Below are 24,298 nucleotides of genomic sequence, written 5' to 3' on the forward strand. Positions count from 1 at the left end.
TAATTTAAAGGAAAAGTAGAATTCTTCTAACACCCAGCAATTGCCTTCCTAACATCCAACATCTCTTTTACCAGCACAACTTCAACTCTTTTCTGGACAGCCTCTGGAATTCAAGCACTATAATTATTTGAGCCAAGTTGGATGGCTTTGGCTCCTAAGAAAAGCTACAATCGTCCCAATGAAATCTGGGTTTGCTGAAGGGGAAAGTAACGACATTTGTTACTTTCTCTTTCAATAGAATTCAGGCCAGTTTTCGAAAAAAAGTAGAGAAAAAGATGAACTACCAGCCACTGTAACACTGGAGTCCCCTCCTGATCCCCACAAATGCTTGATGGCTTCTCTTCTTCCCATGTGTCAGCCTACAGGTCTCATTTCCCTGTCTTCCACTATGTTCTCCTACTGCCCTGATCTGGGTGGCTTCCGCAGTGTTTAATAAATCTACAAGGGTTGCATTTTCTAAATCAATATAAAATATGTTAAAGGAGCACATTATAAACTCTTGGATACAAAAGAGTAGGATGTGTAATAGGGATTATTAAAATATCCTTTCAAGAAACAGAAAGTACAGTCCCAATACCAGTGTAAACTCCATACTCATTTCTAGCTTCGTTCCTCTCCCTTCAATTTATGAGCCCTCTGAAGACAGGGTCCTGTGTTGTGGATGCTTGTATCTCCACTGCCTGGCACTCAATACATGTTCGTGCAACTAAGTTATTTTTTTCTGTTGTGAATGTCATGATCCTGGGTCTTACGGTTCTGCTTCGTTGGTAGCCTAAGCCCTGTCAAGCCGCTTTCCTGCCTTTCCCAGGCTGGGTCTTCCCCCAAATCTTAGAGCCTCTGTCATCTGCATCATGCAACCCATCATCTTCTGCACTGTCTTTAATTACATGCCTGCAGCAGAACGGTAAGCTCCATAAGGGTAATGCAAGGTTCATTCCTCTTTCATAGTCACCACTGCACTTGCTAAGTCTGGGCACAAAGCAGGTTGTTCACTAAAATATGTGTGAATGATTTCTTCTCAAAATCGCGCCTCCAAAACCCATCAACAGTTCGGACTGACCAACAGCTACTTAAGAATAATGCTAAACGTATCAAACATCTACAATAAGGCAAATTATAAATCTGTTAATTCAATCCTAACAATGTCAATGTCACCACTGCCCACATATTGATTTATAAGGCAGAATAAAAGTTGAAAACAATTGAATAGAAGTTGATTTTTGATGCTGAAATTTTAATTCAATTTAAAAATAGTCATTATTATCAAATATCAACAGAAAATTTAGCATGTTTGAAGATAAAATTAGGCACTCATTTAATTCTTTGCAAACAACTCAAAAGCTCTGCACTGTACTGTGTGAACACTGCTTTCTCATAACACATATACTGAAAGTTAGCTTTCATTTTCTTTTTCTTCTCTTTGACAAACATTTGCTCCTCTGTGCAAATGCTTTTTTGGGGATTGCTCCTTCAAAAGATAGAGATAAAGATTTATGTACCTAACTAATATAATTGATTTTATTATAATAAAATATAATATATAATATAATTGATTACTTATAAATTCATTTCCTCTTCCAGACTGCAAAGTCCTTAAGAACAAGAACACTGTCTTATACTTTGATTTTAGTTCTTTATTCTTAAAAAAATCTGACTCACAATAAGCATTTAAAAGATTTTAGTTGAGGTGACAGATTTGTGTAAGGCATGGTCATATAATTTGAAACAGATAATGTAACAACCAGATTAATATTTATTACTTAATTATAACTAACAAATATTAATTATGAGTCTTAATATGTGCCAGGTACTGTTCTGCAGTGCTTGTTTTGACTCTTTGCATCTCATAACTAAGAGAGATGATGTTGATACAATCATTGCATTTTATTATAGAGATGAGGAAATCGTATCACAGAGAGGTTAATAACTAACCAACACATAAAACCTTGACTAAGGAAACACAACTAGTATGTGGCTTAACTGGAATTTAAAGTCAGGCAGTTCAACTTCAGGGTCCATTATATTAACCATTACACTAGAACTGATGGGTATGCTGAGCAAAAATTCACAATTACCAGCTTGAAATGACAAATTGTAGCTCTATAACGACTGGAAATAGGTGCTTGGTTGATACACCTGGCAAATAAATATATTATGTACACATAAATATAAGAGATCACCCCATAGAAGCGTGGGGGAGCAGCTTGTAGAGACAGCACTAAAGGACAACAGTTCATTAAATGCAGGAAGCAGCAGTGGCATTTGAATCTGTTGATGGGGGGCTGGGGAGCCTATATTTAGACTAGCCACACCCTCACACCTGAATCATAATTGTGTTTTCCTTCCTGGTAAACCCAATTTCGGCCATAGCCGTCAACATCTTTTACCCCTTTGAAACCACTCGGGAAGAACACAAAGAATAAACTGTACTCCCTCTGAAAGTTTTAATAAGTTCTTGGTAAATTAGCACTACTCTCTCAGAGAGATCCCAAGAGATTCTTAAACTCCTACTGCTGAAAATATTTGAGAATTTATTATTTCTTTCCTTTCACCCTCTGCTTCATTTTGCTCTTTGTGTTAGCTTCTTCTCATTAACGTTTTGCAACTCTAAATTCATTGTAGTAAGCGCTGTCATCTTCCCTCTCGGTTTAGTATCTGTGTTTTTCCTCCTATGCCTCTTCTTGTTTCCAAGAGATTGTTTTTTCAGGTTCCCCTCCCCACTCTTTAATTGTTTGAATTCACCCAAACTGTCATTTTCTCCACTACAATAAGCGCACTCATATCCCATCGGCAGAGACTCAGTCATGGCAATGCTCAGGATTCTAGCCCCCCAAAACACACAGGCCAAAGCAGTCGAAGGAGAAGAGATTGTCCTCTGCTGGTCATCAAACTGTGTATCCCACTCTATAGGGCTTTTTACCTGTAAGCACCTAAGCCTGCCTTGTTACCTAAAAGGCTCCAGATTTTTGTTCCATAAACTTTTTATGTGTTGAAGAGTTATGAAATGAGAAGGATGGTAGAGGTTAGGGATCAAGTAAAATTTGGAGGTGGCTGCTTAGTAGAATTTAGGGACAAAACCAGCAAAAGAAAAGGAAAAGGTCAGGTCAGAAGAAGGAATGCTTACATGGAAACAATTTAGCCCCTAAGACTGGTGACAGTCTCTATGTCTCTCCCCAGGAGAAATGTGATTCCACTAAAGATTCATTGACACTGACTTTGTTTTCCCGAAAGCATCAAGAGAAAAGCTCGGGGGCAGGTCTGATATATTGCACTGAAACACCCTACCCTAGAAAATATGACAAATTTCCTGTAGTGGCCAGCATTCATCTCCATCCATCATGAAAGCAGCAAGGGCTACTCACTAGAAACAGACGTTCTAGATACAGTATGTCAAACACTGGATGATGGAAACCTCTGAGGACCACAGGGGGTGTGCGGGAAGCAAACAGACCAGGACGTGGAAAAGATCTTTGACCATTTTCCACAGCAGAACGTAACCTGGAACCAACCTGGAACCAACCTGAAATAATGCACTTAACCTTCAAAAAGGATAATGGATGGGCATTTAACATTACGCCACCCAGACTTCAAGAAACATGAGCTCTAGTAAAGACAGATGATGAGGCAAAAACGAGTAAGTGTATAGGTAGATAACTAAGTAAAATACACACACACATACACAACAGAAGGGAAGATAATAGTCTGTTATTCCTATTTGAAGAACAGTAAGCATCCTGATACAAGTTTCCTTTCATATTTGAGAATTCTAATTATCCAGTCATAAAAGTAAACTACCTTCTGAGAATCAGTCACTGGCAGAAGAATATGCAGTGTCCAGATGAATCTCACTTCATAATATTTTGAGACTAATTTAGACTCTCCGTATTGTGATTAGCTATATTTGTTAAAAAGGAATAAAACCAAAAGACAGTGCTCTATTTTTTTTTGGTGGGAGGATTGAAAAATACCGCCTGAAGCCAAGTAGGAGGCAGTATCTAAACTTAGGAAAGATTATCTGTGAAACTATTATAATTCTGTTTTGATTTACCCAGTAGATATTTTATCTGCTTTTTTTTTTCATATAAACATGACTAATAAAACTAACTTGGTCTTCTTACAGACATAACTCACTTTTTTTTTTTCAAATCAGCAAGTCATGATTAAAATTTAATGTATTAGATGCTTATTATACATGATAGACACAACATCTTACAAATGAGGAATAACAAATATGTAATATTAATTATGCAAGAAGCTTCCTTCCAACAAAAAAGTATTTAGCACTACTTAATGCTGTATAAAATTAAACAGTATACTACCAGTTAATACAATTAGTTCTGAGAATCCAGGCAAATTGGCATGGGGGGCAGAGAGAGACAGAGAAGAGAAAGTTGTTTTTGAAACCTATGCACTGATTAGAATTAAGTGGCTGAATCAGCATTTCTTTTTACAACAGGAGTATAGAGAGACACAGGTAAGATTCAATAAAAATCAGCTGGGTACCAAACAATATAACACACTGTACTTAAATTGAAAAGAGTGTGACTTTAGTCAGCATTTATTTATTTATGAATATTATCATTGGTACTTTGATTTATATACACAATAATACAGTGTATATATATATATAGTTGTTTCAGGCATAGTTCAGTACATGGAGAGGGGTATAGCCTAGATCAGTGTGTCTTTTTCCAGTTGTGGTTTTCAGAGCCCAGGAATTCCAGTAGGGTCACCTTAGGACAACAAGGGGGTTACCTAATGGACAATGCTCCTGGCACTCTGTCCCTGGTTCAAATAGAGAACTCAAGCTAGGATGCTGCAGCTTGTTTGAAAACCAGGTGCTTGGATCAATGTTGGAGAATCGCCCAGAGGAAAAAAATGTAGATGCAGGATGTTTTCTTGTTTTTGTTTGTTTTTAATGATCGAGAAAAGAACTGAGCCAGACTTCATGGACTGAAACAGTATAAACGTTCGCTGTACCCAGGAAGGAACAAAAAAACCAATCTTTTCCCTTAAGCCACTGTTGCCTAGGTTAAATATGGAGAGATAAGCATTTGTTTGCTAAAAAGTCACTTCTATTGAAGTTTGGGAAATGCCACTTCCACTATGTCTCTGACACCATGCAGGGCACTTCTTTAAGAATAAAACATACATTATTTTTAAAAGATTAGAGGCAAACGGATGATCTTGTGTACAAAGGGACAGATAAAAGAGTTAGGATGGAATGAGCAAATGTTGAGCGCCCGCCAAGAGAAGTGTCATGTACCCCCTTTGATGTATTATGCAATATAACTATTCCTCTTGGACTCACCAGATAATGTCGAGTGAGTGCTATGCAAAATCCTGGCATTGTAAATATTAATCACGTTCTTTCTGGGTAGGAAAAATAATACATTATGGCTCAGATACAACTACAGGGATTAGTTTTTACTATCCTTGTTTATTCACTTGAAAGAATTTATTTTATAGTTATAGAAAATAAATGACTCAAAGCTGGCTTCAAAGGGCACTTCTCTTTTCACGTTCCAGCCCAAGAATCAAAAACCCAACCTAAATTCATGTGTTGAATTTATCCATGTGTTGCACACCAACTGTTATACCATGTCCCTTGGCCTGTCATGTTAGCAGCCACAACGCTGATCAAAGCTCTTTATTCCTATCCAGGAGCTTCCATTCTAAAGGGGGAAATTAGACATGGTCAAAGACAACCATAATCCAAAGTGAGAGAAAAATGTTGGAAAAGAGATGCCTTAGAGATTAGAGGGAATGAAGGAAATCTCACTAGGGGAACTGATTAGATGTTATGGAACAGGTGGCATTTGAGGCTTACTTTAAAGACCTCACGACTGGAGCTTTTCATTCACCAGTTGCATATAACCTTAGGTGAGTAACTAAACTTTCCAGGACTCAGCTTCCACACTTGTCCGATGAAAGAGTACAACTTGAATATCCCCCAACATCTTTTAGGTTCTGATTCAATGATGCCCTAATTCTTCCTGAGGTAAACTGGTGGACCCTACCTACCATACCACTTCCCTCTCCCCAAAAGCCAGATATATGGTATACAGACCACCCAACCAAATGACAAGAGGAAATTAGCACCCCCAGGACATAAAGGGAGGAGGCGAGAAGTCAGTAATCAAAACTTTATTTAAAAAGTGCCACATACAGTGTGGTGATTTTAAAACCTACACACCTGGAAAAAACGCAAACCGTATTTATTGTTGGCATGTACCTAGAAATCCACAGGAATGATCAGTATCTTCTGAAGTGTTAGAGTCCTATTTATAGGATGTCTTGGAAGACTCTCTCTGCAGGAATGATACTAATTAAGTGGTGATAACATAAAAATGAGAAGGAAATGGTGCATGGAAAGGGCACAGGAGACATAAAGAACAAACACTTTCTAGGTTTTTTCTTTCTGGGAACATAGTGCACACAGCACCAGAATCTAACAATTAAGTGAACTGGCTGTTCAAAATTTTTTAAAAATGATCTTCCAATGCATTCCACTTGTGGTTTTCTAACCTTTAATCGTCGAAAAAGTAAAACAACACTCTAGTGAAAGGAGAACAGCTAAGGAGAATATCACAGATACATAGAGAGTATAGTTTTCCTTTTAGGAAGACCCCAATAAACTTAGCAAGAATTTAAAAGTGAGGCCAAGATTTCAGCACTGATTTTCTTTTTCATTGCTACATTTGCATTACTTCTTCCTGCTCCCCTCTCCATCCAAGCTGTCCCTTTCGGGTACACGTGAAATCGTCTTTTCTCATAGCAGACTATATGAACAAAGTCAATAAGCCACCAGTGACACTTCAACAAGTTTAGGGATTCATCATGAACTGGGATTCCTTTGGGGTGTGCACTCCCTCTGAGACACAGCGATGGAGAGGGAGCCTGCTTCCCTGGCACTAGGACCCACTAAGCCTTACTCTTTTGGACTAATTTCATGGACCAGAGGCCAGTGCAAGGTTTCTTTTAAAAGAGTATGGATTAGCTACGGTCAAACTTGGGATCCAGCTTTGTATGTCTCTTCGTTATTCAAGACTTTCTAGACTGACATATCATGAGATTACAGTTTTTACTGTAACAGATGTATCCAGGGAAAGCTGCTGCAATTTACAGCAGGCTTGCTGAGAAATAACCAATGGATGATTATCAATTTACACTGTAAATAATGGCCTGCTTTGTCCTGGACTCTGATCCCAGTAATGCCCCTAGCAAACTGCCTGCAAAGCCAGGGCATAATGCCCGCTGTTGGAGACACGCTGATGGTGGAACTGCACTTGTCCCCACAAGCAGCTAAAAATAGCAACAAGAATGTGAAGGCAAAACAGGTTTCTGAGGAATGCAAGACAATTGGCCCAATGTTGTCAGCTTTATTCTAGCTGCTCCCACTGATGTAAAAAGCAGACAGAAGTATTTGGTACAAAGTATGCCAACTGTTAGCACTCTCAAGACCGGAAAGAAATAATACAACTCTTTATAGGACGCTGCCCTTTTCACTGGAATTGGAGCAAGCAAGTGCCTATGTTCTGCATAATTAGTAGAGCCCATATGTCTTTTTTCTTTTTTTTTTTTTTATATAAAACCTCACTGATTGGGGAAATAGAGTCACACTTTAAAATGTTGTACAGGGGCTATCTTTTTGGTTCAAATACTTCACAGTGATAAATTTATCTCCTAAGTAGAAGCACTGTACACAGATACATCGCTAGATCAACTTTACTGATTTTTGCACCATTATAAAGACCTTCATCGACCACCAATATTTTTTAAATCTATCACCATGTCAGAAAGTGACGCTAAGTTCTCATTAATCTGTAGAGGAAAAGATCCCTTTGCTTACTAGGTTCACCTATAAACACTGTGACTTCAACAGCTCAGAACTGCCTCTGCTTCTACAAAGGTAATCAGTCCACAGCAAGCTGTTCTCCCATAGTCATGAGCAATGACTTCTCCTTCTCTAGGACTAGGGTGCAAACCCTTAAGATTGGCTAAATGCCTAAGGTCAGAAGGCTTTTGAAAAGTCCTCCAGGTAATTATGGATAGATTATACAGCTGACTAACAGAATGGACTGAACTGAGTGGATTCTACTGCAGGACCCAGCTGTGTTCCCTTCTGAGTCTTGCAGCCAGTCTGGGAGCTACACTGGGACTTGGGTGACTCCCTCATCAGGTACAGCTCCTAGAAAAAACCCTGCAAGTCTCCGAATCATCATCACACTATTTTTTGGTACAGAAAAGCTGTACTTCCAGCCATAAACTACTTTGTTTTTTCCTATATCACTTTGCAAATGGAGAAAATAAGGTTCAGAGAATGTAAATGACTCACCTGAGGTCATCTGTCAGGTTGAAGGGACAGATTCCCAAATTCTTAGTTTGGACCTTTCAATTACAAAAAGTTACACTGCACTTACTGCTAGAGTTCAGGACCTTTGAGATCAGAGTGCTGGCTGATTTCTCTCTGCATCCTATGGTTACATTGAGAGGCATAGTTTGTTGATTGTTAAATTAAACTTACTAAAAATGTTAACTGGAGGGAAAAAAACAATAGGGATTACAAAAATTGGCAGAAACCCAAAAAACGTAACTAAATTTCATTGTAAAAAAAAGGATATAAATTCAGTTCCTCAATGTGGAATTGTATAAGGTAGATCAAAATTACTTATATATAATTATTGATGATGGACCAGTAACCAGTTAACAAGGGGACGCTAGGGATATTCAGGGTGTATCTCTAAATTTGTGAGGGTGACATTATCGAGCTGTGTTGTTCAATGCTGTGACCACCAATAGCATGTAGTTACTTAAATTTAAATTAATTAAAATAAAATGAAATTTAAAATCCAGTTGCTCAGTCATATTAGCCATGTTTCAAGTGCTCAATAGGCATAAGAGGTTAGTGGCTACAATTATCAGGCAGCTTAGAGAAATATTCCATCTACTGGACATTGCTATTTAAAGAGGATAATCACTACAGTTTCTTCCAAAAATTTTATGAAGGAAGTAGAAGACAAGAAAAACGCGAAAGAAGAGGAAAACATCAATACAGCCTTAATTATTTTGTGTTAAGGATTTGAAGTACCTTACTTCATGTAATCTTTACACCTCCCTTATGAGGTTACTATAATTATCCCCATTTTAAATTTGATGGTACTGTGCTTAGGTATGGTGATTAAGTAAATCACCATAGGTACACATTTGGTAAATGGCATCGGTGCGTTTTTCATTCAAGCCATCAGACTCCAGAGTCTAGGCTCAATGGATAAATTATACTGCTTCTACTGAAGAAATTGAAATGTTGAAAGCCAGAGGGAACACTGCACTTTGCAGCAGTGATTCTTAATCCTAGATGAGTATCTTTTCCAAGATACAGTTACATGAGTCCTACTCCAGAGTCAACAAGGGTGGGGTCAGGGAATACACATTTGGGGCACACCTAGAGCTTTTGATGTACAGCCAGAGTTGGCATAGCTGTGATGAAAACTTAGATATCAGTGTAACAACCAGAACAGAATACTGCAGGGATGTATTAATGAAAAAAATGTTTATTTTTTTGATGGATAGTTCATGTATACGATGTTATATTTAGAAGCTTTTTATGTCAGAACTCAGAATCTGATAACACAAATATTTCGAAGTGACAGATGTGGCACAGCTCATCTTCTGAGACACATGGTCTTTCTCATATAAAGCAAAGTTCTTCTCCCTGAGAAAATAATTATCTAAAGAATAGAAGATCTTTCCTAAATAGAAACAGTAAGATGTAGTGGAAACATTACTGACCATCAATCAAAAAACATGAATTCTAGTCCCAACTGTGCCCATAACTCTGCAATGGGGGCAAAAAGCTCCTTTCTCTGAAACATAGTTTTCTCACCTGTAAAATTAGGATATTGCATATGGGTCTCTCTAGGGCCATTTACAGCTAAGTTCCATACTCTGGAGGGAGCAATCTCTCCACTTTTCTAAGGAACTCTCTCTCCTGCCAAATGCAGCACCTCCATCTTTAGAAATAAAAGCCTTCACCGTGGCAGGACAATGCATTCACTTAACTTCTAGCTGAACTATTTACTCTGTGTCAGAGCAGAACAGGGGGACATCTGAGGTTCTGATTCCTGTGAAGGACTGGTCAGGGCTCTTATGAGAAAGACAGCAGCATCCACTCAACACGATCCATTCCTGCAGCTGCCCTTCAGAAATAGTAATTTCTACCCACCCTTCACACTCCTACATTCACAGTTGCTGATCTGAAAATTATGATGTGTCAGACTTTTTCCCCCTTTAACATCCATCAAATCATCTTTACATCTCTAATCCCAGCTTAACTGCAATAGATTTTTAGGTAGCTGGAGAAGTTAGCCAAGCAAGACAAAAGTCACATCATGAATAAGTAGCATGCTGAATATGCGTTTCTTACCTTACGCTTGTTGGTAGGACATACATAGAGATAGCTCAAAATTGTCTTCAACCCAACTTTATCATTCAGTTTCTCATAGGTTGTTCCATAATCAGTTGACCTATAATTCAAAAGGAGCATTAGTAAGGACAGAAATACACGTCATCTTGCTGCTTGTCAGGATAATGCATGTTTTATGTAGTAGAACGGCTCTCAGGAGGTTTCTGAATGATTCATGTAGTATATAATGATGCTTAATTATGGACACAGTAGCATCATGTGAGTGGTTAACATTTGCATTTAAATTGAATTGGTAAAAATTAAAACTCCATCTCTCTAGTGTTCCTTAATGTATGTACACTGCATAAGGAATGTGATTAATTTACAAAGATTAAGAGATAAAGGTGTCTCTTGAATTCTTCCAAAGAAATAAAGGGTTTGTAGCTGGATTTGACCTTTCCAAACTTTTGCTTTATCTTAATCACAGTGGAAAAGTAGGATCTCTCGATATGTCTACAAATTGTGTTTTCTTTCATGAGTCATAGAATATATGGTGCATCAGTCCCTTCAAAGGTCACTCAGTCTTTTCTTATTATTTAAAAGAAGGAAAATGTCTAAATAACAAGCGAAATTTCACAATCATATTCAGTGGCCTTTTCTAGTGTTAAGTGACCCAGAGTTGGGAGGATACTTCTTGGCACCCACTCTATCTTTCTTACAGATTTTCTCATCTTTATCTAGACACTGGTCAATAACTTATTAATTCAAACTGAATAAATAGGTTTTAATTGCCCTCTCTTTGGAGGCCTACTATGTATTTCAGAACTATTACCTGTGACAATCATTACAACACTGCACAATAGTGAATATTATCTGTATTTGAAGAAAGAGGTTGAGAGACGTTAAGCGACCTGATCAGAGTCACTGAGCTCATGATGGGGAGAGCTGGAATCTGAATCCCGGCAGTCTGGCCTTATGCCCAGTGCTGCTTTCATCACATCACAGCTGACTTTACACACAGAGATTAATTAATTTCCCCTCAGCCTTCTGTTTCCACTGAAGAGAGTCCCAATTCAACACCTTCACATTCACAAAACTCCTAAAATGTACCAGGAACTGTTGTAAGTGTGAGTATACAGCATGGAACCCCAATTTTCAAATAGCTAACAGTCTTATTTAAGGGACAGAAAAATAAACAAATAGTTATAATGTGTTAAGTTCACTGATAGATATTAACAATGCTGAGAAAATGATTTTCATTTAATGAGAAAAATATAACAATTATCATAATTGTTTTAATTCATTTCTGATACTGATAAAAGTTAGAGATTTTTACAGGTTATGAAACCAAGCAGATGGAGTTTACATTAACAACTCTACTCCCATCCATTAGTAGTCTGCTCTGGACCTGGCACGGGAGCAAAAAAGCTGTATAATATATGGTCCTGAAATTAAGAATTTGTTCTGGCTGGGGATTCAGAACAGTTTTTTTTCTGAAATAAATAATGATAGAAATCAGTACATGATAAATACCAAAGGGTCAATATTTTAAAGGATTTAAACGACAATCCAAATCACTGAGAATTGGAATATCATGCAAAGCTTCTTGGAAGAAGTATGGACCTTGAAAATATCAAGAGGAAGAGAGCACAGTCCAGATGGCATCCTGTGTAACCCAAAAATATAACAGGCTTTCCTCAGGCCCCATCACTGCCATTACCACAATCAAACATCAGTTTGGTAACCAAGAATATTTGAAGAGCATTCCAAAACTCTTTCATAGGAGATCTTATTCATGAGCCACAGCAAAACTTAAAAGCACATGTGAGAAGATGTCCTTCTAGTATCTAACAATTATTTGAGACTTCTTTCCACACCCATTCCACTCTTGATGTGTGGCATCTTTCTACTCTTAACCTGGCCTTCTTGAGTCATTTTCCTCCAATTAGAACTTGCCTGTCACCAAAATTTCACTAGCCTTTCTCTGGTTCTTTTTATTGTGTAGCTTATTTCATTCATTCTTCTAAACAATAAGTTCAAAAACTACACAAGCAGGTCCAAAAGTGGGAGATGGCAAGAGGAAGGGGAAATGTGTAAATACTTCTAGATTGATAAATTTTGCATAGGGATAGGTGAAAATGTTGGAAATAAGAGAATATTTTAATTTTCCTTGTGGAATAATGGGAAGGGAGGACAGAGAAGCAGGAACCAGGCTATTGAGGGTGTAATAATGATTTTCATATAATTTCTAGTAATTTGATCCTTGAGCTACTCAATGAATATTTTTACATTAAAAAATATACCATATAAAGGAAAATGAGGCTCAATCTACGGAGATTCTATATGGAATCATCCTCACATGTGTATGTGTGTGTCATTGGAATCCCAATGCAACAAGATGATAATGGAGTAACCGGTTTAGAGGTATACCAGCAATTCTCTTTTAAGAGAGTTTAAACAGTATTCTTGGACACTTTTCTCTCCATCAAGGTATCTGCCATTATTTTCTGTACTATCTCTGGTCCCTTGGTTTTGTTTTGTTTTTTTTTGGGGGGGGGTGGGGTTGGTGCATGATCCGGGAATCAAACTCGGGTCTGTCTCCTGCATGGAAGGCGAGCATTCTACCACTGAACCACCTGTACACCCAGTCCCTTGGTTTTACAAAACTCAAAAACTAAACCTAAACTTGTTAAATGAGATAATATGCAATTCAAGTAGAGCTGCAGGCCTAGATGGTATGGCATTGCAATGAGCAATGAAATACAGAAAGAGAAAAAGTGATGTAGTTTCACATACCCAAATCGCAAGGACTATCAGTTCTCCCTATTGAACTAAGAGTTAGAGTGTTTTTAAGTATCAAGGTCCAAACTAATAATCAGCTGGTACAGTGGTACAGTCACACTAGACATGGAAATATTAAATATGTGAAAAACAGTTAGTAGTCATAGTTCCATGTTCTCTGAGTGGCTGCTTCTGCCATCCTCAATACCATAGCCTCTCCCTTGGAGACTGAAGTGAGCTGAATTGTATCCCCCCATTAAGATATGGTGAAGTCCTAACTGCTGGTACCTGTGAATGTGACTTCTTTGGACTAGGGTCTTTGCAGGTGTAATCAAGTTAAGATGAGGCATACTGGATTATGGTGGGCCCTAAATCCAATGACTTGGGTCTTTATATGGAAAGGGACATTTGGAGACACATAGAAACACACAGGGAGAAGTAAGACATGTGAAGACAGAGACAGAAATCTGAGTGATGCAGCTACGAGCCAAAGGATGTAAAGGATTACAGGCAACGACAAGAAGCTAGGAAGAAGCAAAAAAGGATTCTTCCTTAGAGTCTTCACAGGGAGCATGGCCCTGCTACAACTTTGATTTCATATTTCTAGCCTCTATAACTGTGAGGGAATAAATTTCTGTTGTTTTAAGCCACCCAATTTGTAGTGTTTGTTGCAGCAGATCTAGGAACTTCCTAGCTCTCTTCCCATTACAGCAACTAAAAGATTGATGGCCGGCAAAGGTGAGGTCTTCAAGAAACATACTCCAGTGCTAAGACTAACATCTGTTCTGATTGGTCAATGTCTTTGCCAGTCTGTGAGACCCAGTTGAGGAGAAGATCCCAGGCCCATCTGCAGCCCTCCTTCAAAGACGCTTCTAGTTACTGTCACATGGTCAACTGGAGGAACTGCAATCTTCTATGGACTTGGACTCCGAAAAAAGGAGGGGGAAAATACTCAGAGAGAGGAGTGGGTTGACTGGTGAGGCAGTGAACTGGTTGTTAAATAATTTCAGTGGCATCCCTGGTTATGGGCGGAGGGGTGGCATTCCAAAGTCAAAGAATGTTGGGAACTTATTAGATAAAAATTGATGTTCCTATACTTCAAAACTTTTCATAACTTCTATTATTCCAATACATACTATGAACTCCTCAATGCATATTTCATGCCACATTTTCCAAACATATTTAATTATAAGGTCCATTCTTGAGGGGCATCTAATGAGATTAGTGTTCTAACAAACTTTGGAAAACACAATATAAACAACCAGAAAAAGAAAAAGATACAGACCTTGACTTCATAAAAAAAAAAGGGAAACAATAAAGATATTTAAAACAAATAAAATTTGCAAACAAAAGAGTCAGGCTATGGTAAAGTCAAAGTAACTAATATTGTAAAGGAGTAAAAAAGGAAATGATCTTAAAAACATATGTATCATATTCAGATATACTTTGAAATGCAACTAAGCAGTCTTGAATTCTCAATTTGTACCATTTTTCAAAACATTCCAAAGCAAGCATTATTTTTTTTCAGGCTTTGTTTACAGGTTGACTTCTGTACAGATGAAAAACAAGGTTTCTGTCAACACTTCTATTGTACTAGAAGAAGTTGAAAGCTGAAAAAAAAGCATTCCAGGAAAATAAACACGCAAGTGATTAAATCGAGGTTCACCAGATCTTACTTTTGATTTTAAATTCTTAGTCTTAATCTTTACTCTACCCTTCTACAACTATGTCCTAATAGTGACTTTTAGGAGATGTGAAATTTTCTACCTTTCTATGCATTAGCTCACCACAGCTCTAATTAAATATTTACTAGAGCATAGAGCTGAAATGAATCACTCTGAGTGGGGCGTGAAGGAGATTATAGTTAAAACCACATCACACCTGCCTTCCAAGAGTTTATGATGTCTTTGAAATTACAGGTCCCCTATCACAGATGAAGCAGGGATCAATATATGGTATGACCAATTTCCATAAGGAGTGACAGAAATAAAATGTGTGATTGGATTTCCTCCACTGTAATCTTCTGCCATCAAATAAGAAAATAAATAAGCAGAGATTCATTTATAAACTAAATTAATAAATCCATAAAAATGCTAAGTACAATGACAGGCACATAAGCAATCTATAAATGTGAGCTTTTGTTATTCATTTATGCAAGTTTTTTCATGATTGTTTTGGTTGTTGTTTTATTTTGTTTTTCGCCCAACACTTGCCAAAATCTACAACATGAGCTTTCAAGGCAAATATCAATCACCGAAAATCATTTAGGTTTAGTTTGCTTTGAAAAGAAGATATGCATGAAGCTATCATTACTTTCAGATGTAGCCAGATTTAGTGTCTCATATTTTAAAGGGTATGTGCTTGTAGTTTTATGTGGGACTTGGATCACAGAGTTAGTGGTAAGAACTGGAAATTGAGAGTTAAAGATTCTACCCTCTGCTTCTGCAATAATTGCACTAGTAGTCCATTGCTGAATAGACTATTAAGCTTTAGAATGCTAACAAATAAGATAATAAAAATGAAGGTTTTTTGAGGGGTTTACAGTGTGATCTAAGCTCTTTACATGCAGAATCCTATCAGGAGGACGCTGATGTTAATCACGTATCACAGATAAGGAGGACCTGGAGGATGAGTCTGCTTGAGATCACAGAACTTGGAAGGGACAAAGGCTGCAAAGGTTGCCACTAGAGAGCCTGCATCCTTAACACCATGCTGCAATGCCACCCCAAAATCTCAGGAAGCAATTCATAGAAGGAAAAGATTTTTAAAAAAAATTCTAATTTAGCATTTCTTAGTAAAAACAAACTGAAATTTTATATGGCATAAACCAAAACCTGGCTTCCCACCCTGCCCCATATATACTAAAAGGACACAGAGCTTGGCAAGAAGAATCTATTTTTAAAAAAGTGTAGTAGAAACTCTCACAACTATCTAAACAGGGAAGAAAAAAAGGTCCCCCTATAACTGGCTCCACATTGGCTCATGGAGGGCCCACCTTAGCCTCTTTTGTTTTCTCTTCATAGTATTTCTCTTCATCTGATACATTTTTTTTTCTTATTTGTTATCTTCTATCTTCCCCCACCAGAATGTAAGCTCCATGCGAACAGGACTTGTCTGCGCATCACTGCCTTGCCAGCGCACTGGACGCCGTAGAAACTCGCTGTTTGTTTCTGATTGACTTAGTGACTGACTTGCTGGGGGTATGCGCTCCTTGGGTGGTTCCCGGAGTGCTATGGTTTCGAAGTTAAGAATCTCACATAGCCGGGCAAGACCTTGCTACAGCCCCTGCTATTAGCACACAAATCAGCAGTGCAGGCTGGAGTAGCACAAAGAGGGAACACGCTCCCCTCTGTTCCAGCTTAGCACAACCCCAAGACCAAAGAACACGCCAGGCAGAAAAGTACCCAGGAGTTTTCATTTGGGACTTAGCAATAGGAGAAGATTCTTCCCAGTGGTCACCGGCCAATAACTGAGAAAAACGACTCCGCACCAAACCAAATTAAGCAGGAGTGCCAAGGAAGCGGGCGATAAAGTTTAACAGAGTCCCGCGACATTTGGTTACATGGGGTTTCAGCAGAGTCTCACGAGAGCTGGTTACTCACCATAATTAGGGGAGGGGAACTTAAATGTCTATGTTCTGGTCAGGCAGGCTGCTACGTGCTTAAGGTTCATTCATTCTTTTGCCTTAAGGGAGGGGGTCCCGACCCCTGGGTTGCCACATCCTCTCTTTATCAAAAAACCTCTGTCTCAGACCTACTCCCTGACTGCTCTGTCACAAGGTCAGTAGTCATATCTTCATTCATCCCAAATCTCCAGCACCATGAGCAGTGCCTGGCTCATAGGGTGCCCTATCCAAATGGGCGGTGAATGAATGCATGGAGCCTGATAGACCTACTCATAGGACTAGGGATGAGCCAAGCTATTCTTTCAAAAGGGGTTTAGAAAGTATAGCAATGACATGACCTCCCCATCTCAAACTCCAAGGCCTAGAGAAGGAAGACACCCTAAACCAGAAGCACCAAACCACATTGTCAAGGTCATAAAGCAAAACAAGAGCTGCAGAGGGAAGCTCGGGAACAGGAAGCAGCATGGCATTACTCAAATCAGCGCCAACAAGATATTCTGAAAGCAGAACATTCACCTCTAAATCAAGCAGCTGTGGCTGCTGTGTTTTGTTTCTTTCCTAAAATCTTTAAGAGCAGCCACTTTCATTGCTCCTAGTGATTCTGGCGGCATAAAAATAGCTTCGAAAGCCAAAGGCGCATTGGCTGCACTGCTGACTCTGCTGCTAATAACTCAAGATGCATGAGGTTAGAGCAGAAAAAATAATTTAAGGTTTGGAAAATGTTTGCGAGTGAGTCGACATTTAAATAACTTCATTATCATTCATTGACAGATATTTTTTTAACCTGTCAGTGCAACTGATATTTCTATTACCATGTTATAACAAACCCTGCACATTTTAAATACAGTCACCAGATTCCATTAGTCTACCCACTGTCAAGAAAATATCTCCGAATCTACTTTTCATAAAACCTTGAGAATATAATAGGCAATCTACATCAAATGATGACGTGGAGCTGAAGAAAATTTTCTCTTGCTTTCTAAGGATTCTGTCCTGAAATACGCTTGCCTGTCAACCTAAATGTGCAATTTAAATGTGCTGCTGAGACATTATGGTGCATACTGAGCTGAACAAGCTTATTCTGTTTCCTGGATTCCCTGAGCTTTTCAGGCTAACTTGCAGAATTAGCTAAAGGGACTAAACAACGGATTTAGGGGAAGGGATGCCAATGTGATATATAAAAAAATATAAAAATTCTGGCATATATCACAGAATTTGCAAGATTATGTAAAAGAACTTTGAAAAGTAAAGGGCAAATTCTCATGTATTAATAAATTCTACATTTTTCTGGTCTTTCTGTGTGTGTCATTTTCCTTCTTGTATATTATGCTGTATACTTGATGTTTCTGGTCATACAGAGCAGTCAAAACAGTAAACTTGAATGCATTTGACTATAATTGTGTACATATTTTCTGAGGAAAGAGTGAGAATTTAGTATGCACACACTGCCACACACTTGTTATATATTTCTGCCATAAGTAAAATTACTTTTCTGTACTACAGATAGAATTAACGATAGCTTGTTACTCCTACCTCAGACATGTTTGCTAGTTTATTCTTGAGTTTAAAAATAACCAGGATTGGCACTGACACTTTGATCTCTAACTCTTGTTTATTAAAGGGAGAAAAAGTTAATTTAAGCTGAATTCTACTGTCCAGCATTTTCAGAAGCAGGTGCAAACATGGGTATTATCCTTCACTAGGTGATGTCCACAACGTCCTTCTTTTTTAAGGTTTTTATTGTGACATATAACATATATACAAAGAAAAGAAATATAAAGCAATTAATTTTCAAAGTAACCTCAACAAGTAGTTACAGAACAGACTTAGAGTTTGTTATGGGTTACCATTCCACTAGTTCAGATTTTTTCTTCTAGCTGCTCCAAGACACTGGAAGCTAGAAGAAATATCAATACAGTGATTCAGCAGTCATACTCATTTGTTAAACCCTAATTTCTCTGTTAAAATTTCTTCTCCTTTGATCCTTCTCCCAATCTTTAGGACTACTTAGGCAATGCCCATTCTGACTTTTTCATGTTGAGAATGGATGTCAACACTAAAGGAATAGGGGGATGTAATTAGTTGATAATCTTGGAGAGGCTGGCCCCTCTGGGTTTCAGGACTTATTTGGCCTAATTTTCCCTCTGAAAATTATAGGTTCCAGAAAAGCAAACTTAGTGGATGAAACTTTATTACACAATCTCAGTTTGAGCCCTTGGTGTTCTTAAGAGTTAATAGGAGTGATGTTGGTTGGAATTTAGCAAGCCATGGCAATTAGAACTATCAAACTGAAGCTTGTATAAGAGTAGCCTCCAGAACAGCTTCTTGAATCTTTTTTATCTCTCTTAGGCACTGATGCCTTATCTTATTATACTTCTTTTCCCACTTTTGGCCAGGAAGGCCTTTTCAATCCCAGCCTCATCACTGGGAGTCATGTTTCACATTGCCAGAGAAACTTTCATCCCTGAATGTCGTGTCCCATGTAGGGGATAATTAATGAATTTCCTTTCAGAATTGGGCTTAGAGAGAGAAAGGTCACATCTGAGAGCAAAAGAGGTTTCCTGGAAGCAATTCTTAAGCCTCATTATAGGCAGTCTTAGCTACTCCACTACAGAAATCAGTTGCATAATGGCAAGCCTCAAAATCAAGGGCTTAGCCTACTTTCTTGGGAGTCCCCAGTGGTTGAAAGGGTTTCCCAAATGGGAAAGTTTAATTGTTCTATTATATTTTGCCTTTGGAGACTCGAGGTAATCTATAAAACTTCTGACTGTCATCCCACCATAGTCTGAGATGTATCCTAGTATTACATTAAGCTAAACAGATTTACAAGGCCTTGGTCCCATTCTGGACTCCAGGAGTTTGGGTTGTTTAAAATGAGCTATTCAGACAGATTGATTTAGATTGCATGCTACAGAAAATTTAGGTTCTAGACATAATAAACCTCTCTGCCTTTAGTCTCATCCAGTAGGTAGAGGTCTAGAATACATACACTATTATCTTTTACTCTGTATTCTGATTTACCTTAGTCACAGCCAGATGAGCTTCATTTTTATCTCTAATTGAAATTTGATCTCTTTTTGGTTACTTTAATTGTTATTGTATATAGGTATGCTAACTTTCAGGGCTGCAGCACTCCTTTTCCAGGTCTTAGGTGTCACAGAAATGGACCTCAAAGTTCCAGGGAAATTGCTAGCTGATACACATATAGCTCAGTGGCTCAGAATCTAGAAAAACACTTACAACTTCAGACTAAGTGTGGCTACTATAAATAGGGGTTGCAATTTAGACTCCAATTTTCTTATAAATATTTTCTGAACAAGACATTAGCATATTTGTTCTTTTGTTTCTGGTTTATTTTGCACAACACATTGTCTCCAAGGTTTATTTAGTTCATTGCATGCCTCTCGATGCCCTTCCTTTGTGTAGCTGCACCATATTCAATCATTTAAATATATCTCAGTTCACCATTCTGCTTTCCAGTAACTGTACCCCTTGGCTCCCTCGATCCATTGGCCATCACAGATAATGTCCAAAATAACCCATGCTTTAAAGTACCCTCACAATCAGCAGTATTCTCAATTTTAGACAATTTCCAGTGGTCCATAGAGACAAATAACTGTCAAACACAGCCTCACCAAATATCAAATCAAATTACTCCTTAAATCTTGTCCCTCCTCACCAATTAGTTGCAACTGGTGGTGTTGTGGTACCATCGATGTTATTGGCCGTATGCATGTTGTGTTTTCTCCCTATACCTGCCTACCATTGACTCTTTGTCCAATACCAAACCTTGGAAATAGTTCATGAGAGAACTTATAATTGTAGACTTGATCAGGGGGGCTACATGACACTATACATCCCCTTTCAATCATATTCACCTTCAATATGGCAATGTTTCTTATAACCCCACTAATTAGTTACAATCACTTCTATTCATTTCCTTGCATGTAAGTTCAGCCTCACTGCGTAGCCTTTCATCCATCTCTAGCTTCTATGTACCTCTAAGTCTGTTATATTCTACACTGTAAACTCTGAGGTTACCTTTACCAGTCATCATAGCTAACTCACAGAGTATTTGTCCTTTTGTGTCTGCCTTATCTCATGCAGCATTATGTCCTCAACGTTCATGCACCTTGTCATATGCTTCAGGACCTCATTTCATCCTACTGTTGGATAATATTCCATTGTATGTGGAGACCACATTTTGTTTATCCACTCATCCGTTGGTAGGCATTTGAATTGCAGCCTCTCTCATGCTTCCATGGTTCTGTAACGCAATAGCCTCTGTTAAGCAGACAGACAGCTGGGGGTGGGGTGGGGCAAAAGGTATATATCCATCTCACTTTCAAGATCTACTCCATTGTCACATTCCCTAGATGCCTCTCCTGACAACACCAGTCAACTAGGGGTGCTTGTTCTTTTTCTTCTGCAAAACCTAGGGTGGTTTGGACCTATGTATCCCCCCGCCAAAGCAAGTTCTTAAACCTATTCCATTCCTGTGGGTGTGAACTCTTTTAAATAGGATCTTTTGATGTTACTTCAGTTAAGGCATGGCCCAGCTGAATCAGAATAAGTCTTAATCCTATAACTGGAGGCTTTATAGAGAAGATTACAGAGAGGGAGAAAAACCAGGAGGGTGCAACCAGAGCTGAAGGTTAGTGGAGCATGAAAAGGGAGATGCCAGGAGAGGCCATGTGCATTGCCATGTGACAGAACATTTCAGGACCATGAATCAACAAAAGCCAGCCCCAGAATGGCATAGTATTCTAGGATAAAGCACTGCTTTCATGGCACCTTAATTTTGGAATTCTAGTCTTAAAACCACAACCCAAGAACTTTCCATTGTTTAAGCCAACCATTGCATGGTATTCGCTTTGGAAGCCAGGAAACTAAAACAAAACCCCAGATCACTCTACACTGTGTTGTAGTTGTCAAAGTTCACAGTTGTCTATGCCCAGAGACTAAATTCCCTGAAGGCAAAGCTAGTTCACATTTGTCCTTTGCCCTTTCTTTCTACCCATCCGAATCCTTGTATATATTTCAAGTCTGCATATAAATATCCCTTCCTTCACCGAACTTTACCAAATAATCTCTGGCTGAATGGAATGGCTCTCCTCATGATACTCCCATGTAATTTATTTGAACCTCACCTATATGCTTCTTGTATTCTGCCATGTATTACACTTATATGGCAAAGCTCTTCTACTCAATGGCCAGCTACTAGACAGCAAGATGCTTCTGTGCTTACTCTTATGTCCCTCTCTCAACCATTCTAACTGCTTCTTAAACCCAGAAGGTCATCAAAGAATGTTGCTGAATTCAATTGTACACACCACCCTGCAATATTCTTCTCTATCACTACAATGTCTAATTTGAGAATTTCATGATTTTTGGCATTTCTTTTCGAAGTATGGGAGAGGAAGAAAACTTCATGGGTAATTGTGAAACATAGAATGTGAGGAAACTAGGGATTTACAAAAAAGAACTTTCACAAATGTGTAAATAAAATGCATTATGCATTGATTTTATTAAAACAGTACATATAAATAGAGCTATAGAAAACATAATACATATTTATCAGTTACACAGGTAAAGATTAATTTAGTTGGTGATGGATATATCTTTTCAGCTTTACATAACACTCTCTTTTGACAAGGCCTGAATCCCCAGGCATTTCTGATCTGACAGCCAAAGCATCTATTACCATGTTTGAAGTCATATCTTCATAGGCTCCATTACTCCACACCCACAGCTAACTGTACCAAGTAGTTTATAAATAATTATACTGAGCATGTACTGAATGCTTAAAAATTACAATTCTCTGGGCTAGGCACTTTATAAGAATTATATTATGTAATTCTCATAAAACTGGTATGATCCACCTTTTAAAGGTGAGAAGACTGAGACTTAAAGGATGACCAACTTGCTCAGTGCCACACAGCAATAACAGACAGTGACCAGATTCAAATCCAGACAGTCTCCACAACCAGCATACTTAACATATGACATGGTAGATCCTCCATTCCAGTGCCATACTTCTTATTAAAGACAGAAATTTTGTCTGGAAAAAAAAATGGAGTTCCCCAATGGATCTCTCAATGTAATCTCTAAGAGAATTCATCCTACTTGCCTCCCAAATAACGAACCACCCCCACTTGTAATATCTGCCAATTATAATCCTGAAATCAATTTCCTGTTAGAAAACTGACTCCTAGCCTAACTAATTAGCCAAGGCTCTAAAAGTATCAATGGTACCAAGGACTACTGCAGCCTTTCCCCTTACTTTGGAATAATGTACCTTACTAGACATGAAATAATAAACATATACATGTTATAGCCTTAGAGCCCTTGTGAAGAATGCATTTGAGCTGCGACTGCCATTGTCATATGCTATTTCTGCCTGAGTGTCTCACTCTCCTCTCACAGCTAGATGAAGGAGCAAATGTGATTGCCCTATCCTGTTAACAGGCAAAAATAAAGTATTCATTCAATGAAGCCAATGGTGCTTGGTCCTCCTAGCCCTTCAACCAGAACATACATATAAAAATGATGAAATGTTTATTTTGGAAGCATCACCAACTGAACAATTAGTAATGACACTCACATTTACGTGATGATGATTCATATGTCCCCAGTTGTGGCAGGTGTTGTCTAGGTGTCAGGATCTAAAGTCAACTTGTTAAATTCTTTCCATAGATGGCAGAAGCCCCAGCCTCACATAATGGGTACTTAACTGAGCTTTCACTGCTTTTCACTTTTTAAAGGTTAAGTGGTAAATGAGTGAATTACACCTTCATCTATAATAGGAAGGGACTGAGCCAGGGGGTCTCTAGCATTAACTAACATGTCAAAATTCCAAAAGCAGGGGGCATTTGGGAGAACACCACTTCCTGAGTGAAGCCCCTAACACACCACTGAAATTACAGATCATTATCACCCCAAAATATAGGTCACAACTAGAGGCTGGGGAGTCAATATGGAGGTACATCTTTTTGCCTGCTACATCATGAACTTTTAGTACTTAGCTTCTTCAAGTACAAAATGATTAAGCCTGGTCAGAAAACATGGCTTGGTCATGTATTGCACATTCTTGTGATATAATGTTTCATAACATCACTGTTTCTGGTCCTTATTAATATGAGGACAGTTAAAAATTCTAAAAAATCAAACCAGCAAGAGTCTTAGAGATATTTCCATATAGTGGGTTTCAAAAATTTTATTAAAGCAGGAGAGTTTAAGCTCAAGTTTAATGATATATTAGACAAATACAGAATTTCAGAGATAACCTCGCTGAAACATCTGCCTTTTCCCCCAACCCCTAAACATGTTAGTTTTCCTCCCTTAACAACTCTGACACTTTGACACAACTGTTTAGGATGAATACAGTTTGCAGACAATGGAATGAATAAGTATAACCTCTGATTCAGATGATGAAGAAATTGAGACTCAGAGTTAAGTAAATGAAGCATTTAGTTGAGACTCAAATC

The 24,298-nt window shown here is 38.3% G+C and overlaps 1 protein-coding gene across 4 annotated transcripts in view; it reads right to left on the reverse strand.

Moving 5' to 3' along the window:
- The window catches only part of SORCS1 (sortilin related VPS10 domain containing receptor 1), a 536,703-nt gene that overhangs the window by 232,578 nt on the left and 279,827 nt on the right, over positions 1–24,298 (reverse strand). For all 4 annotated transcript variants that reach the window (XM_077125968.1, XM_077125969.1, XM_077125970.1 and 1 more), the window contains exon 3: positions 10,427–10,526. In XM_077125968.1, coding sequence (XP_076982083.1) covers positions 10,427–10,526 — 100 coding nt within the window. The remainder of the gene's footprint in view (positions 1–10,426; positions 10,527–24,298) is intronic.

The sequence above is a fragment of the Tamandua tetradactyla genome, chromosome 13, assembly GCF_023851605.1.
Source record: "Tamandua tetradactyla isolate mTamTet1 chromosome 13, mTamTet1.pri, whole genome shotgun sequence".
NCBI classification, from domain to species: Eukaryota; Metazoa; Chordata; class Mammalia; order Pilosa; family Myrmecophagidae; genus Tamandua; species Tamandua tetradactyla.